Source organism: Clupea harengus, chromosome 24 (genome assembly GCF_900700415.2).
Source record: "Clupea harengus chromosome 24, Ch_v2.0.2, whole genome shotgun sequence".
NCBI lineage: Eukaryota > Metazoa > Chordata > Actinopteri > Clupeiformes > Clupeidae > Clupea > Clupea harengus.
In genome coordinates, this window is record NC_045175.1 from 2,566,077 (window position 1) to 2,583,105 (window position 17,029).

Consider the following 17,029-nt stretch of genomic DNA (forward strand, 5'->3'; position numbering starts at 1 on the left):
GTTTATTACACTATGTGGAGGGAAGGGAGAATCAGACGCAAGCAAAATTATTCATTTTCTTGTACGACAGCTTGGTACTCATAAGGTCACTATAAAGATAAACAGAGCTATGAAGCAAAAAAAAAACTGTCAATGGCATTGGTTTATATCACGGGTAAATATACTGACACAGAGTATGTAGGCTATAATGTATCATGTATTGTAAGCAGAGTAGAAATTGTGCATAAGTTTGGTGTGAATGGGCAGAGGGCTTGTGAAAGGTGGAAAGGCTGCTGCAGCATCCCACAATAGTGAAATACGCCAGTTTGTAAACTAGCTTGCAACTGTGCTGTTGCTGGTTTGCACATCTGCTGGCTGTTAGCCTACCTGTAGAGGTTTTCCTTAATGCCTCTTTAAAAGGGCATCTTAAGCCATTTTAAAGAGGCATTAAACTTGAAAACAAAATGCACGTGTCATATTCACGGTAAACAACATGTTCTATTTGAAACATCGAAAACACATTTCCTGCTGCTTCTGGTGAAGATGCCCTTCTGACATCTAGTGGTATTTGTTGACACACACAGTGCATTTCCGGTTGAGAAAAAATACATCGAGAGCGACAAGAATTTTCAATGATAAAACGAGCAGACGCAAGTCGAGAGAGCGCTCAAAACTGAAACATTGATACAACCATCATGTCTGTGGTCAATCATAACTAGTGCTACCCTTGTGATAACAGCTTTATTTTACACAACATTTGTTTTCACCCCTCAGTTTTTGTTTTTACATGCTCAATTCAGTCCCTGCGCTCGTTCATATTCTGTATGCGCTCTCAGCAAAAATGACTCCATATCAGACTTCTCGCACAGTAAACATGGTTGCATATATTTGCACACTCTACGTTAAGCTGGGGAGGCATTAAAACTATGGACAAGTAGCGCTGTTCTAGAATGTCCGAGGAATGTGAGGCATCCTTGTTCTAACAACATCGAGCAAAGCGGCCGCAGCTGCTCTCCAAAGGCCTACTTGTGTGTGATTAGAGAATTGTGCTGTCATACTTGGGAGGGCATGAGGCCATCACCTTTGAAAAAACAGATAATCTGATACAATAATATTCTCCCTGAGAGAGGTCTGAGTCATTGTGATGGAGCACATTTGGCTTGCCCTTTGACAAGGCAAGAGATATTACATTAGGCGAGAATTTTTAAGCTCAAGTACGAACACAGGGGAGTGTTGTTTTGCACCCATGGGAATTCAGTCATGCAGGCATCATTATATTCAGGAGTGGATTATGACAAATTGGACATTCAAGGTTAAGCAAGCCTATATCACAGGACTAGGGATTGTATTTCTTTAATTCTTATGCTGTGAATATGCTGACACAATAAATACTATAATTACAGACATTCAGTTTTGTACTTCATTTAATCCATTCCAATCTTTTGCAGTTTGTAGAGTATGAGGGAATGAGCTACAAATGTAAGCAAAGAAAATAAAGGTCAACAAAGCTGTTCATTTGACACACGGATAAGAGGGGGCATGTGGGCAAAGGCAAAGACTTATGAAAGGGGTTATGGGTCGGGTGCCTTCTGTTATGTTCTTGTGTTTTGTGTTCAGTTGTGACAGGTCATATCACCAAGTGGGTTACATTTGAATCAGTATAAGTGATTTAGCCTGGACCTAGATATACAAGTCTGGTGAATCGTCGCTTTGGATAAAAGCGTCTGCTAAATTACTAAATGTAAAATGTAAATGAATAGCATTCATCGCAAGCCATTAAACGATACTGACATCTTTCAAACACTTCCATATATTAAAGGTGCAGCCCTCAGAACAAAGGTTGATGCTCTTTTGAGGAAACAGGAAGATTGACATGATCATAAGAGCTGATTGAGCATATACACTCCCCTAAACCCCTTATATGTTTTCAGATTAAGGGAACAGGGAGATTATGTTGACATGATCAGATTAGTTGATTGAGTGTATACTCCCCTAACCCCGTACCTGTTTCCAGGTCTTTCTGCTGTTAAATTGGTAGCCTAGTAACAATCCAAGTTTAAATAGCCTACGAAAATAGTTGAATCAGTTTTGCAATTAAATTCCAACAAAGGATAAATGATTCCCATTTTATATGATTACAAATATGCTACGCATAACTCAAGCGAAGAGCAATGCAATTTGTAATGTGATGTTAACGGATAAAAGATCGAGCAAACAATGCGCAGATCACATTAAGACTGGTTGCAACCTGTAGGCCTAAACGTAAACCAGATGTGGAACTGTGACACATCTGGCAAGTGTCCTCTGTGATGGAACATCCATATGGTATCAAACATTGCATGGCAAGAGCGTCGCAGTTGTCACTTCAGCTTGTGATGGACTGTGCGTTCGATGAAATGTGAACCTCTCTCTAGTTATCTGGGCGCCTGTCATCGCCCTGAAATTAAAAAAATAATACACACATTCTAGTGACTTCCATGTATTTGCTGGAGCTTAATTCGTCTCTGAGCTGTGGTGCTTGTACCCGATAATTCAGCTCGCAGAGCTTGGAACAAAGGGATTTTGGGGTGAGCGGTCCTCCGATTTCAATCATTAACTTTAGCATTTCTATGAAAAAGATATTCTATCTATATAATTAATCGTATCGTAAATCTCATGTAGTTAGAAAGCATTCCCAGCACGCGTGACAATTGGCATTTAAGCCGTAAATAAACGTTAGGGACAGTCAGGATTTGGTCACCTAGCTTGCTAACTGTTACCTCGTAGCTAGCTGCCTTGTGTTGCCAGCTAACGTTAGCGATACATCTTCAAGGCAACGCAAGTACGCTAGCGTAACGCTTCACATTCGTGTGTGTATTCTAACTTCGTAACGTTAGCTTATCTAAATTCAAGTTTGCCGTTTTGCGTCTTTATTTATTCCCATACTGTTGTCTTGTTTAATCGTACAGGGAGGGGTAGGCTATCGAATGACAGCTAGCTAGCTATCGATAGCTATTACAGACAGTAGCATAGTGTGGCTAGATTGGATTTATACTACCAGTAAGGGATAGCATCGGCTCTCTGTTGACAAGCGATGAACAGTTGTTAGCTCGCATAGGTGTCAAGCCAATGTCGATTCAATTCAAACTAGACTCCTTTGTTAAATTAGCGTATGGGTGCTTGTGTTTACAGCTAGCCAGCGAATCAACTTTGGCTAGTGCAACTTAACAAAAGGGCTAATGTTAGCATGCTAAATTCATAACGTTAAAGCTATAATCCTGAACTATTGACAAACGTTACCATTCGTAACAAGCCAGCTACCGCTAGCTATGACAGATTTGTTAAAAGACGAAACGTTGGAGTCTTTATTCATTTTGTACACGTAAGGTTACTGAATAATACCGTCATCGTTAGGTTGATTGGTATCAATTACATTTATTTGACAGTTTGACCGTGCGACACAAAATCACTACCTAACGTTACTTAAGACTTGTATATTTGTTTCTATAAACAGTTTGTGATATCTAAGAAGACTGACTGAAAGCTAGCTTGCTAACTGTAACCGTTAGCAAGCTAGGTTTGTCGCTAGCTAATGCTACATACGACAAGACAGTTGTAATAGATATTAGCTAAATATAATTGAGTTTCGTTGTGTAGCATGTACAGCCACATATTAACTTAAATACACGTATAGCTACCAAGTTAGTTTAAAGCAGGAAGCTAGGCTTCTGTTGCCAGCTGTCTCTTGGTTGCACGTTTCCTCCCAGCTCCCATTGTAACCCAGCATACACACACTGCTTCAAAGACGCTGTTTGGCATCATTGGCATCTCTGTCCTTTCCACAATAATCAGCAGCGCCTCTACGGCGTCTCACTGTGAAACGCCAACGTACAATGCACCATTCTTCATCATTCTGTATAATGTGTTTATTACAGACACAGTGCCTGGAATAGACTGATTTCACCCATCTTCCAAGATGTCAAGTAAGGATTGGTTTTAGTGCATTGGACTATTATATACATAGCGAAATGTAGACGTCTTAAATTACTATCTGTGGCTTGGATATAGGTCACGTCTTTTTCTGTTGCAATTTAGTGTAGATACTTCAGTGCAGGTTTCTGTCACCTGTTATTTGTGTTCTCTAAGTAGAACGACTTTGTGCTCTACAAGGCTTAGTCTAAGATGATTTTGTTAAGAATGGTTATGAGTTTGGGGATAAATGTTCAAATAAATGCTGTATATTATTTTTTTCACAAACCTGTCATCGAATTTTCACTAGTGATATATAGGATATATGGCTTGGTTTATCATTTGGTAAAGAAAACACGTTTCCCTTTGGGGCATTAGGGCTAAATAGGACAGCACATTTCACATTTTCTTCCTCATGAAAAGTTGAATTGGGCAAAAGGAAAACTAGGACCATGGATTAAAGATTAATTCTAATATCACCTTGTTTTGGCACTATACCAGTGAAATTAACTGCTGTTAACCAGAGTCTATCTTATTTGTATTTCAGCACATTTTGTATGACTAATTGGAAAAATGTCTTGAACACTAGATACATTTTTTTCTCTCATTAATAAAGGCTCCATGCCTTTGTCATTAATGTTGTGTCTCCCCCCCCCCTTTTTTTTTGTTTCCTTATGACAGAGAGGCCTTCCTTTGCCCCTCCCCCCACCCCTGCCCCCATGACAGTAAGTATTGCAGCCAGCGAACAAGATGGATCCAAGTTTAGGAAGGGGCCCCCTTGTGTCCTGTTTTTAATTGATATCATTTGTGATCGTTAGGGCCTCTGTTAGTGTTGACACACATGGCGTGGCCATTATCTGCATCTTGCTTCTATTGCAGACCTGTGGTCTCTGTCCCTTTGTTTAAAGGTGGTAGCTTTAGTACAGATGTCGTCTGTAGCCATGCCTAATTTGTGAGTGATATGGTAGTGCTAAAACAGTCACTACATGTATGATGGTTTCTGTTATGAGGGATGTCAATAATGCCAATGCGCTAGATGTCGCTTTTTGCCGTTTTGACTGTACGACACATGTTGCTTTGGCATTGCCGCATGTCATAGTTGTTTTGGATTATTTCACTAGTTTTACGTCTTTCTATCATGTTTTTTTTATTCGTTCTGTTTTATTTTTATTTCTTGATTGACTATGTTTTTTTTTCTTCAGTTTTCTTACTTTTCATCGTTTGTTTTGTGGTCATTTCTCATCCGTGTTTCTTGTCTCATTTGTTTCCTCATCAGCAAACGCCCAACACTCCCGGGTTTGTGGGATACAACCCATACAGCCATCTGGCCTACAACAACTACAGGCTGGGAGGAAACCCTGGCAACAACAGTCGGGTAACGGTAGGACCATTGATGGAGGATGTAGACTGAGGTGCAGTACCCAGGCAAAGACACAAAGAACCGAGGCACAGATCAAACCAAGGGAGGCTTAGTTAGCTTTACAAGGCTAACTTTCTGCACTCCTCATGGGCAGTCACACTGTAAATAATAATAGTGTTAGCAGCTAGTGAGGGTTTATGAGTATTGACAACAGATAACTGCGGACTGTTAGCTCAGGTTGGAATCAGAAAGCTTCTTTGATGAACCCTGGTAATCCGCACAGACAGGCCCGAAAGGACAAATAGATATAGCCAGATTTATAACGTCATCGTAGCAACTCACCTCATCCATCTTTGTTGGTGAAACTGGTCTGTGGAAATATTAAGCCTTCACAGTTATCATTAACTTTTTAGCTGGACAAATATGGCAGGTAGGTCTACAAATCTCAAGACGCATGATAAGTAAGTGTCAGTATCTACTAAGATCCTTCATGATAACGGATAAAACTAAGTGACACATAGTTATCACTTCGTGATCTGCAGTTTTTCTTTCTTTTCTTGCCCCCATAACTTCCTTTGAATAGTCATGAAAATGAGGCAGTGGCAACTAAAGACCCAGAATGTCAACACATGTGCAAAACAAACTCTTGGTGTGAGAGAAGGGCTTCATTATTAAGCTGTACTTCCTCTGGACTGTTCTCCTAATGAAGTGGGATTTCTCAAAATTCCATTACAAAGTTTAGGGCAGCACTTCTCAAAAAACACGTGCCTCTGAAATAAAATAAGCTAAAATAAAAGAGTATGGTCAGCTAAGTTACCATTTCTCATGTATTCGTCTTTGAACGTACGTGTCTGCCTCGTTAATACGTGTTTGTTTATTTGCTTGATTTATTTAGAATTCATCAGGTATTGCCATCCCAAAACCACCCAAGCCCCCGGACAAGCCTTTGATGCCCTACATGCGATATAGTAGGAAGGTAAGTGTATCATAATGCTTCCTTATTGCCTCATCATAATCTGGTTCAGTTAATCATGAACCATATTTCATGGCTGGATGTGCAATTATGTGAGTGCCTACTATTATACACAAATATAGGGATATGTGGGTCCCCCCCTGTCCACCTGATTTCTACCATTTTGTGTTGGCCCAGTGATTGGTGTTGGTGCATAGGAAATCGAATTCTAACACTTTAGGGTTTCAAATGGCGGGTAAATGATTTGTACATTTATTGTGATGCTTTGCATTTACCTTGGTCAAACATTTGCACATGATCAGCACACATGCAAAGAACTGAAAATTGGCTCATTCGTTTGAACAAATTCGCGAGAGCCTATGCTATTCTCATCTTATTTGGATTCAGAATATCTTCAGTCAGACACACTTGTTAAGCAACAAGGAGTTCAAGTCTAAGGAGCTAAAAGAAAAACACATTTTAGCAGCCAAACAAAATGTGACATCGCACTGGGGAACACCCAGCGGCCTCTGGTTTGTAACCTGCCAATAGTTGCTAACCCCCCCGACCGAATCAACCCAACCCCACCGCACCCCATGCCCATGTCTGGTTTTCATCACCAGGTCTGGGACCAAGTTAAAGCCTCCAATCCTGATCTGAAGCTATGGGAAATTGGGAAGATAATCGGTGGCATGTGGAGGGACCTCACTGATGAGGAGAAACAGGAATATTTGAATGACTACGAAGCAGAGAAGGTTGGTTTTTATGAGGTGTCGATGGGGTGGTTTTGGGTGACCCGGCGGAAGTGGCTTGAACTGTTCATTCTACTGTTTATTGTTCCGTGTTTGTTTTCTGGCTGGCTCCCTCCAGTTTACATGTGTACCTCTGTAACACTTCTGAGTAGGTTCTTTGTGATAGAAAGAAAATTGTCGTTTTTCTGTTTTCTTGTTTGCCGGTTTCAAGTCACGCGAGAAAAACATTGTTGCGTGTGTCTTGAGGGACCTCAGGGTTGTTTTGTTTTGTTTTAAACATTTTTTCGTCTGTCCTGCTCGACCTCTCTGTTTCCTCCGTCTTCTCTGTTTCTCGTCTCCCGCCTCTCCCACAGATTGAGTACAATGAGAGCATGAAGGCCTACCACAACTCCCCAGCGTACCTGGCCTACGTCAACGCCAAGAACCGCGCCGAGGCCGCCCTGGAGGAGGAGAGCCGGCAGCGGCAGTCTCGCCTCGACAAGGGTGAGCCCTACCTCACCATCCAGCCAGCCGAGGACCCCGATGGTGAGTGCCGTCCGTGTCACTGCCCGCACTAAAACCACCCATCTCACAGAATCACCAGGGCCGCCACTTTATTGTATTTTTTTTTTGTCTCACTTGATCTGTAAGACCAAGAGAATGACAAGAATGAATCAGGATTTAAACTGTGTTTCCATTATTATGGGATGGCACCACAGTTCTGGTCAGTGAAGGTCTCAGCAACAGAGGGCTCCAGATTGGGCAAAAAGCAACAGCAAAAAAAAATGCTCAAAACACTCAGCTGAAGCAGTCATTTTAGATTTTCTTACGCTTATGCCACATGCTAACAGTTAGAGACGCTAACTCTGGCTAAGTGGGAGCTTCTTGTGGTTGAGGGGAGACCCCACTGATGTAGTACCAGTTCATCCAGGAACCCCCCAAGCATCTGTCTTGTCAAAATGTGTTCAGGTTTTTCAAGATCTATCTTCAGAGGGTGACCTCATAGAAGAACTTCCCTGGTATGAAAGGTGCGTGGTCTAATCTTACCCATCACAGAATGTTAACTCATAATCCTTAAACGGCAAAATCTTTTTTTTTGTGCAATTTTAAGGATTCAGATTCTTAAAACATTTTGAAATAATAAAATACGTATCTGTTGGAAGAACCATTACATTTCAAGATTGTGAGCAACACTAAACTAAAAACTATCGGGCTACCTGGTAGGAAAAGTTCTTGAAAGTTCTATGATGTCAGTCTTCAATGGAATATTCCCATAGGAATTGGCACGAACCAACTCCATGTCAATACAAAGTCAAGTTGCGCTTATGGCATTTTTGTTTCATCATCGAACTTCCTGAGAAGTAGATCTGTTTTGGCGGCTTGTCATTCAGTTTTAATTAGCTTCTGCAAGCCCAGGGGGAAAAGAAGACAATGGAAAGGTACTGTGACACTGTCAGTAATGCAGTTGCATTTTGCCTTTTCTGGAACTGGCAGGAATGGCAGTGACTTCATCTTTATTACTCCATAATCAGTCTGGGTGGGGGAAAAACAGCACAGTTAAGTATCATCACACTTTGCAATGTATTGTTTTGTGCCAGTATTGTATTATTCAATTTTCAGTCTTTCAGTATACTGGCATGACATAATAATTTGCTTTTCAAGTGTACTATATCTTTTTGTATCCAATATAAGTATACTATATCCAATTTTGAAAGAGAGGGAACGGGACTTGGAATATGTATGGCTGGTCCTACCAAGCAGTTATCATTTGTCATGTTTTCTGCATTGATTGCTTTGGTATCATCCATTATCTTACCATACCTCCATGAACTAGTCAATTGTCCTTTGATCCTACAAGAGGGTCTTAACCAGGTGACTGTGGTTTGTTAATAGTCAGACATTTTGGGTCACATGGCCTTTAAATTAGAGGTCGCTGTTGGTGTCGGTGTCGGGTTCCAAATTAAAATAAGGATATAGACATATTGAATATTTATTTCCTGATGTCGCTTCGCCAAGCTTTTCTAAGAACCCTTAACATATTTGTGAGCAAACATCTATGAAAGCTGTGATGAATACAAGTCGTAAGTATTCTGCCTCTTGGCACGTATTGATACTTGGGCCTAACACCATTATGCAGCATAGGCTAGATTTAGGGTACCGCTTTAATTATGTATGGTGCCTTTCCCTCTCTACCCCCTTGCAGATTACGACGACGGTTTTTCCATGAAGCACTCGGCCGCCGCGCGTTTCCAGCGCAACCACCGCCTCATCAGCGAGATCCTGAGTGACAGCGTGGTCCCGGATGTGCGTTCTGTCGTCACCACGGCGCGCATGCAGGTGCTCAAACGCCAGGTCCAGTCGCTCATGGTGCACCAGGTAACCCGACTCGTAATTCCGTTCACCCGACTCACAATCTCTCACCTGTCAGGGTATCAGTCCAAGTCAGATCTCCTGCTCGTGACCAGAAACATCACTGCTAATAAATATATTCAAATGCAAGGAAGGGAATTATATTGTTAACAGGAGTGATGTGAACAGGGGTCCATTACTGTACCTCTACTAGTGCACCTGTGCAATGACTAGCCCAAGGAAGGACCACCACTACAAGCTAGATTTGTGTTGAGACAATCAAAAAATTGTGTCATGTTAATATTATTGTGATGTATGGTCTGTAACCTGTAGAGTGATTAGAGCATCTTTGTGTCATGTTAATGTCAGTGTGATATATGGTCTTTAAACTGTAGAGAAAGCTGGAGGCTGAGCTGCTGCAGATTGAAGACCGTCACCAGCTCAAGAAGAGGAAATTTCTCGAAGCAACCGAGGCATTCACGAACGAGCTCAAAAGGGTAGGGGTGATGTGCCTGTTTTGGAACAAAAGATTTCGAGCTTTAATCAATAAAGTTGGACTGTCCAGTGTAATGATACAGAAAAATAGACCTTTAAAAAAAGAGTGTAGTATCCTTTTTTCATCATTTGGATTTTGAAGTTTCACTCACTTATTCTAACACCTTTACAAAGATAAAGATAAGATTAGTCAGATGTGAAGTGGAGTAGACGCTCCAGAGGAAAATAACAATCTGTCCATGAGGTGGAGCTACTGAGCTCAGCTGAAGGGTTGCGGCTGGCAGCAGAATGTGTTTACTAAAGCACAGAGGAGCTTCCAACTTGCACAAAGCAGAACAGGTCAAAGCACGCAGCATGATTCCGTAGCCACAATAGTTCTCTTTGTTTCGTAACTTCGTCGAGCATCTCAGTTTAACTTGGGCCTTTTTTTCATATTGCCACTGATATTTGAAACTCAAACTACTCATCTTCCTGACAATGCAGCTCAGATCCTATTCAGATCTACTTCTTAAGCTTCTTAATGTACATATTATGTAACGGTACATAGGAATCAATACTAGAACAGTGAGATTCGGGTTAAATTAAGATAATTAAATACATTTTATTTATTTGTATTAACATAAAATTGCATTGCTCTCATAGAAGATCACAAATTGACTTATGTATCATATGATATATGAAAAAGAGTGGGTCAAGTGTTAGTGGGGGTGGAATCACAGTTTTTAAGTGATATAATTTTGCCCTGCTATCATTGTGATATTGAGGACAGATTATTTAAAATTTACATTAAATATTAGGAGTATATTTCACTGGAATCATTAGAGGCTTGTGTGTTCTCTCATACCTGCTGCATCCGTTGGTTTGATCTCTATGGTAGCGCACAGCCTCTGAAGGCGTATCAGCTGACCTGAACCCTTTTCATGCTGTGTTCACATGTGGTTTGATCTCTATGGTAACGCATGGCCTCTGAAGGCGTATCAGCTGACCCGACCCTTTTCATGCTGTGTTCACAGGTGGTTTGATCTCCGCAGTAGAAATCAGGTGTAGGTTGTAAAACGTAGTGTAGGTTGTTTAAACAGACTTACATTATCAGCCTTGTGTATTACTATGTGCATTAAATAGTACTCTCTCTTCCCTCACCCTATCCTTTCTCGCCTCTCTCTTCCTGTCTCTCTCTGTCCATTTGTTTACCTCTCCCTCTGCTTCTCTTTATCATCAATTCTTCCTTATCGGCCCCCCCCTGTCTGTCTGTCTGTCTGTCTGTGTGTCTGTCTGTCTGTCTGTCTGTCTGTCTGTCTGTCTGCCTGTCTGCTTGCCTGTCTATCTGTCTGTCTGTCTGCCTGCCTGTCTATCTATCTGCCTGTCTGCTTGCCTTCCTGCCTGTCTATCTATCTCTGTCTGTCTGTCCGTTTGTCTACTTCACCTCCCTTCTCTCTCTCTCTCTCTCTCTCTATCCCTCCATGTCTGTGTCTGTCGTCCAGTTGTGCTGTATGAAGGTGGAAGTGGACATGGAGAAGATCTCCGCAGAGATGGCCGCCGCTGAGGAGGTGTCCCGCAAGCGCACGGCCGAACGGGAGCGGGAGGGGGCAGAGGAGGCGGAGCAACCAACAAGCCCCACCCCAGCAGACAAAACAAAGACCCAGTGCCCCACCCACAGCAGCAAGCCCCACCCACACTCCCACAGCGACGGCAGCAAGAAGAAGGAGGAGGAGGAGGAGGAGGAGGAGGAGGAGGAGCTGGCCCCAGAGGCCAAACCCACAGATACCGGTAAACAACTCAGGCCTATTTTTGTGGATTTTATATCGAGTGATTCAGCTGTAGTCACTATTCTGCCAGTGAACAAGGATTGCCCATTGGTGACATACACATCAAAATAAAAACGAACCTCACAGAGTAAATTGTACATGGTGAACTAACATATCAGAGAAAAAGTTCCTCTGTCTCATTCTCGTAACCAGAGAAATGTGTTTTTGGTGTATGTGGTTCATAATCTGTCATAATCTGCCCTGTTGAATAACAGATGTAAAGATCAAACATGTATTCGCGGATGCAGCACATTAGTGTCGTTGTAGTCGTCATTGTCATCTGCCATGTGCCATGTGCCTGGATCTTTACCAGCCATGTAAAGCAACAGCTACAAGGTATGTAATATGACACTGATACTGATGCGTGGCATTTTGTTTTGCGTTAGTAATTCCAGCAGAGAAGTCGAAAGCCCCGGAGGAGCAGGACGCCCCGGCGGCCAGCGAGGAGGCCTCCCAGGAGGACAAGGAGAGCGTTGCCGAGGCAACGATGGAGGAGTGCACCAGCGACAGCAACACTGGCTCCGAGACCCCCTGCACCCCAACCGAGGAGGCAGCGCACCCCGAATCCAACTTCGACGGGTCCTCAGGAGGGCGTCCAACGCACTGACCCCCACACCCCTCAAATCACGGGTGGGATCTTACCCGTCCTCCATCCAATTGCCCACCCGCCCAGCCAATCAAATCGACTCGTATGAGACTTCATGCTGGAGAGGGATCTCCGAGCTGAGCCACCGCCCGTCCGCCCGTCCGCCCATCCCTACTCACTATTGCACTTCTCTTCACGGAAATGAAATGACAGAAGAAGAAAAAAAAATCACACAAGATCTGCATATCAATGTTATGTTTTTCGGTGTTTTTTAATCATTGACTTGCTGTTGTTGCGCAAATGACTCCACACATACGACCTCTCTGGCCTTCGTTAGCTTCTGGTCCGCACAGTGTCGAGTGCTGTTTTTATTATGAATGGTTGAAATGAAACTGCATGGGGTTATGTACAAGTTTGACTGGAATGTGTAACTTTTTTTTTATTTCTATATTTACTTTTTAAATGTTTGCAGTTGTGTTTTATAGCTCACCGTTGTTGTGCTGTTGCTACGTACAACTGTCGCCTCGCACAGCCTCCGAAGGCGTCTCAGCTAACCCGGCCCTTTTCATGCTGTGTTCACATGTGGAGTGGGGGTATTTTTCTGTGGTGGTTGTTTCTTCATGAAGCCATCGCTTTTGACATGGACAATCTGTTGCTTCTTGTGGTTGTAAGGCAGACACGGTGGACATTCAGTGCACAGTGTTCAGTGCACAGTGTTCAATGCACAGTGTTCAATGCACTGTGTTCAGCGCACTGTGTTCAGCGCACAGTTATGTGCATGCAAATGCGACCGAGCCCCAAGAAAACAAAATGGTGGTAGAGTGAGAGAGCACAGAGGCTTCCGGCTGCAAGTCTGTGCAAACATGAAGTCAAAGCAACATCAAAGGACACCTGTTCAGTGGCCTAGCCCGATAAATGAGAAGGTCTTTGTTGTACTCAGCAGAGATTGTTTCGCTCTTTCTTCCTTCCTTCCTTCCTTCCTGGCTCCTCTCCTTCATTCTCCCTTCATTTTTCCTGTTTTTTGCAAAAGAAGAGGCAGAAGAAGAACAAGAAACCAATGATAGTTTTTAATGGGCCCTTCGTCCTGGATTGTGTGGTGTGCTCTCTGTATCAGTATTATGTGTTGCTGTCGTCTCAGGAGTTTGTATTTACTCTTAGCGTGCTCTTTCTTATTGCTTTGGCTTTCCTCCTGTAGTGTCTGTGCCAGTCGTGTAGGTGCTGTGTAGTGCTATAGCGAAGCGCTAGGAGGAGCTAGCTCAGGTGATCTCAGTCCCACTCCTCAGGGCGCCCCCCCCCCCCCCCCCCCCTTCCCGACCCTGTCGAAGAGACTCACCTGCGAGGTAGTACATCAGTAGAATTCATGACGAGCTGAGCAAGCCTGATTGAGCCAACCAAGAGCATTATAGTTACAGTGATGTGAAAAATGTGAGTAAGGATTGACAAGGGAAGATGGGGTAACTGAGGAGTTGAATTGAGACCCCCCTGGGCCAGCCCATTGCATTCTTTGGCAGCGAAGCAGCATGACGAGGCACTGATAGCTGTGGGTTAGCTGTAATGCTAAAAAGTGTTTAACTGCGTGATGTCAGTGTGCTAAACAGAGTGTGTGTGTGTGTGTGTGTGTGCTGAGTCTCGGCGTTGAAGTGCGAGTCAGGTGTCAGCAGTTTTGCGCTTATCTTGGCATTGCTCTGCTAAGCTGCTATCAAGTGGCACTCTTTACACCAAACAGTGTTAAAAGGTTGTCCGTGTTTAGTGCTGATGCTAAACCGTGTGTAGTAGCTGTTAGCATTATATTTAGTGGTGTTTAACCTCCTTCAGCATTAGCAGTGAAGCGACATCTCTTCGCATCACGCTAAACAAATAGCCTAGCTATCTGCTACTTTTCAGAAAATATCTGTCCAATAACTAGAAGCAGTGTGTATCCTAGCAGCCTGGTTACACAGGATCATCTCATGACAAAGCCACTTGGAAAGCTGTGTTTAAGAAAGGGTTTTACAATGTGATTTTTTTTTTTCATATTTATACTGTGCCAATGAACTTTTGTACACCGGAAATAAAAAAGCAAGCAGTGTCATCAAAATGGTCCTAGGTGTTTTTTCCCCAGTTTAAAGCCTTTCAAGTAAGACTATATGAAGACAATGTGGAGAAAAGAGCCAAAACCCTAACTTATTTAAATTCTAAGCTCATCATTGAAACACAGAATATCCTTTCATGTTAACTATATATATATATAGAGAGAGAGAGGGAAAACTATAAAGAGTAACTTATGCACACAGTTCACTTAAAGGCACCAGGGTTTATATGTCACATGTTTCTGGAATGGCCTTGCAGTGCAGTTCCAACAACAAATCAGTAGAAAAAAAAAAACAGATTGGAACACTGGGGCCCTTTGAGGTTGAAGTTTGTTTCCTGTTTTGAAGCAGGCGCCTGTCCCCATATGTCTGGCTTCGCTGTTGCAGCTCACCTAGGAGTGCATGTGCACCTGTGTTCTTTAGTCTAGTTTCAGGCTCAGCTCTCGTGCTTCAGGTGTGTGCCTTTACATTTGCATCCTTCACTTGAAGTGCTGTCTTGCCTCAACCACAATCACATGATTGGATTTGTCTTGGGCAGATGTAATGATAGCCAACGGTTACAGCGCTGTGCAGTGAGGACACATCGCTCCCCGACACCGTAACAGATGTGCTGTGTACTCATGCGAGTGTGTGTGTCTGTCTTTGTGTCTGTGTATGCGTGTGTGTGTGTGTGTGTGTTGTGCATGTGTGCAAGTGCCTTTGCCCTGCACTCATACCTGAAGTGTGGTCACACATCGCTGCCTTTCCTGGTAGAAGTGAAAGCAGCAAAAACCACAACCGCACGCTTGTACACCTTAACACGACTGACGGGGGGTGGAAATGGGGGCCGGGGTACGTGTGTGTCTGTGTGTCTGTGTGTGGGTTTGTCTCTTCGTGCGTAGAGAGCACTAGTATTTGATGGCCTGATTGTGACAGGGTTCAGACGGGACTCCGTCTCATAAGTTTAGTCGTGGGGTCATTGAGCTTAAGGTCATTTTGTAAAGTAGTTCTGTAGGTGTTGTCAGGGGTGGGGTGGGATGATTTTGTTTTTAGCTTACTTTTACCGTGCAGATGCTGCTATGAGGTTAATCATTTCTTTCTTCCATTTTCCTGCAGAACAGAAAGGGCATGTTAGCACATGGGTTTGTAGTCAGACAGCGTCATATCATACCTGGCAGAAAAACAAAAATCCCCACCATAACTGAACTCACATCTGCTTAACTCAGTTTTTACTGCCCTAAGAGCACAATGTGAAACTACCTGAATGAGAGCTGGAATCTGTGTAATACACGTTTCTTCACCATGGCATACTCCCCAGCATTCACCACCCATGCACAGTCATATCAGCCCCAGAGATGAGGGTTCAAATTCCAGCCAGATAAGGGAGCCTCCCCATCTGACCCGGGTTTATATAGTTTTGGGTTTTGCACCTTGGTATTTGGTATTTTCATATTTGATCTGGGTGATGTTGTTCATCCACAGCTGATGGTCCCACACAAAAGTGATGCTGAGTTGTGCATTGAATAATGTGGGTAATTGTGTTGCCTACATGGTGTTGATTGTAGTGGGTTGAGCTGTAACAATAGAGAATACAAATCACGAGTGGTGAATGTGTCTTCAGGGTGGGCTTGCGGAAGGAAGACTATCAGCAGCTTGCAGGGTGAGGCATGCATGCCTTGCTTTGATGTGATTATTTTCTTTTCACTGAAGCCAGATCTTCCAGTAAACAGAAAAAATTGTACAAAAAAACTGAAACAGAAAAAATGGTACAAAAAAAAACATTGTCCATATGAAAATACAAACAGCTTATTATCTAAGGCAAAGCACAGGTGCCATATTGTTGTTGCTCTTTTAAGACATTTTTACTCTTTTATTCAACTTCTAAAAAACTTCTATGACATTTGGTATCACAAATGATGAAAAAAGTACCAAAGGAAATGCAAAATGTGACTCCTTGTGACGGCGCGCTCCACAACGGCTGGCTTTGCCTTTGGTCTCTACACATATGTTATATTAAGCTTGGGTGTGGTACTCACTGGTTGCATTTCTTGGTGCCTGACCTTAAATTCACCCACCTGTATGCAACTAAGATACATGTGGTTAGAACTGACATTTTGCAGAGTATACGTCACATGCACTTTTCAATTCAATTCAATTCAATTCAATTCAATTACATTACATTTTATTTATATAGTGCCAAAACAATAAAATAGTCTCAGAGCTCTTTACAGACCCCCTTAGAGCAAGCACAATGGCAACAGGGGCAAGGAAAAACTCCATGTTAATCAGGAAGGAACCTTATGCAGAACCACGGGACATAAGGGAGAACCCATCTGCTTAAGGTCGGCCGGGAGGAGATAGGAAGGCTGGTGGGTGGGGGGGTTCTTGTGGCAGAAGGGGAAGGGAAACAAAAAGTGGTAGATGTTAACAGTATTTATTTGGTCCTTGTGACTCCTTGTGATGACTCCTTGTGGTTCTCTGCTGCCCACAAGTCTCCATATGTCTAAAGCAGTTTGGTTTAGTTTTGGTTTTAGTTTAGTTTTGTTTACAAGAGCTTCTAAACAATCATCATACTGTCCTACAAGCATCTTCCTGGAGCACCAGTGTGCTCTTTTATTGACAATACAGTGGCGCCTTTTATTGTTTTAACCTTTGCCACATTCCTGACCTCTAAGACTTGCACAATCATAAATCAACAGCATGCATCTTAGACCCCTAAAGACTTGAACGGGAGGTGAATTTACAATCACAGACGCGTAGTCGGCAAGAAGCAGCT

The 17,029-nt window shown here is 42.8% G+C and overlaps 1 protein-coding gene across 2 annotated transcripts; it reads left to right on the forward strand.

Moving 5' to 3' along the window:
• Window positions 1-2,464: 2,464 nt before the first annotated feature.
• On the forward strand, window positions 2,465-13,505 carry LOC105911232 (SWI/SNF-related matrix-associated actin-dependent regulator of chromatin subfamily E member 1). Of its 2 annotated transcripts, XM_012840016.3 has the most exons (11): window positions 2,465-2,546; window positions 3,894-3,941; window positions 4,609-4,652; window positions 5,204-5,308; window positions 6,183-6,263; window positions 6,863-6,994; window positions 7,345-7,516; window positions 9,174-9,346; window positions 9,715-9,816; window positions 11,296-11,581; window positions 12,006-13,505. In XM_012840016.3, exons 2-11 carry the CDS (start codon window positions 3,935-3,937, stop codon window positions 12,224-12,226), a joined length of 1,323 nt encoding a protein of 440 aa, XP_012695470.2. In that variant the 5' UTR covers window positions 2,465-2,546; window positions 3,894-3,934; the 3' UTR covers window positions 12,227-13,505. The 2 variants fall into 2 exon arrangements, with proteins under 2 accessions (XP_012695470.2, XP_042559473.1); XM_042703539.1 differs by lacking the exons at window positions 2,465-2,546; window positions 3,894-3,941; window positions 4,609-4,652 and having other exon boundaries at window positions 4,665-5,308.
• Window positions 13,506-17,029: the final 3,524 nt, after the last annotated feature.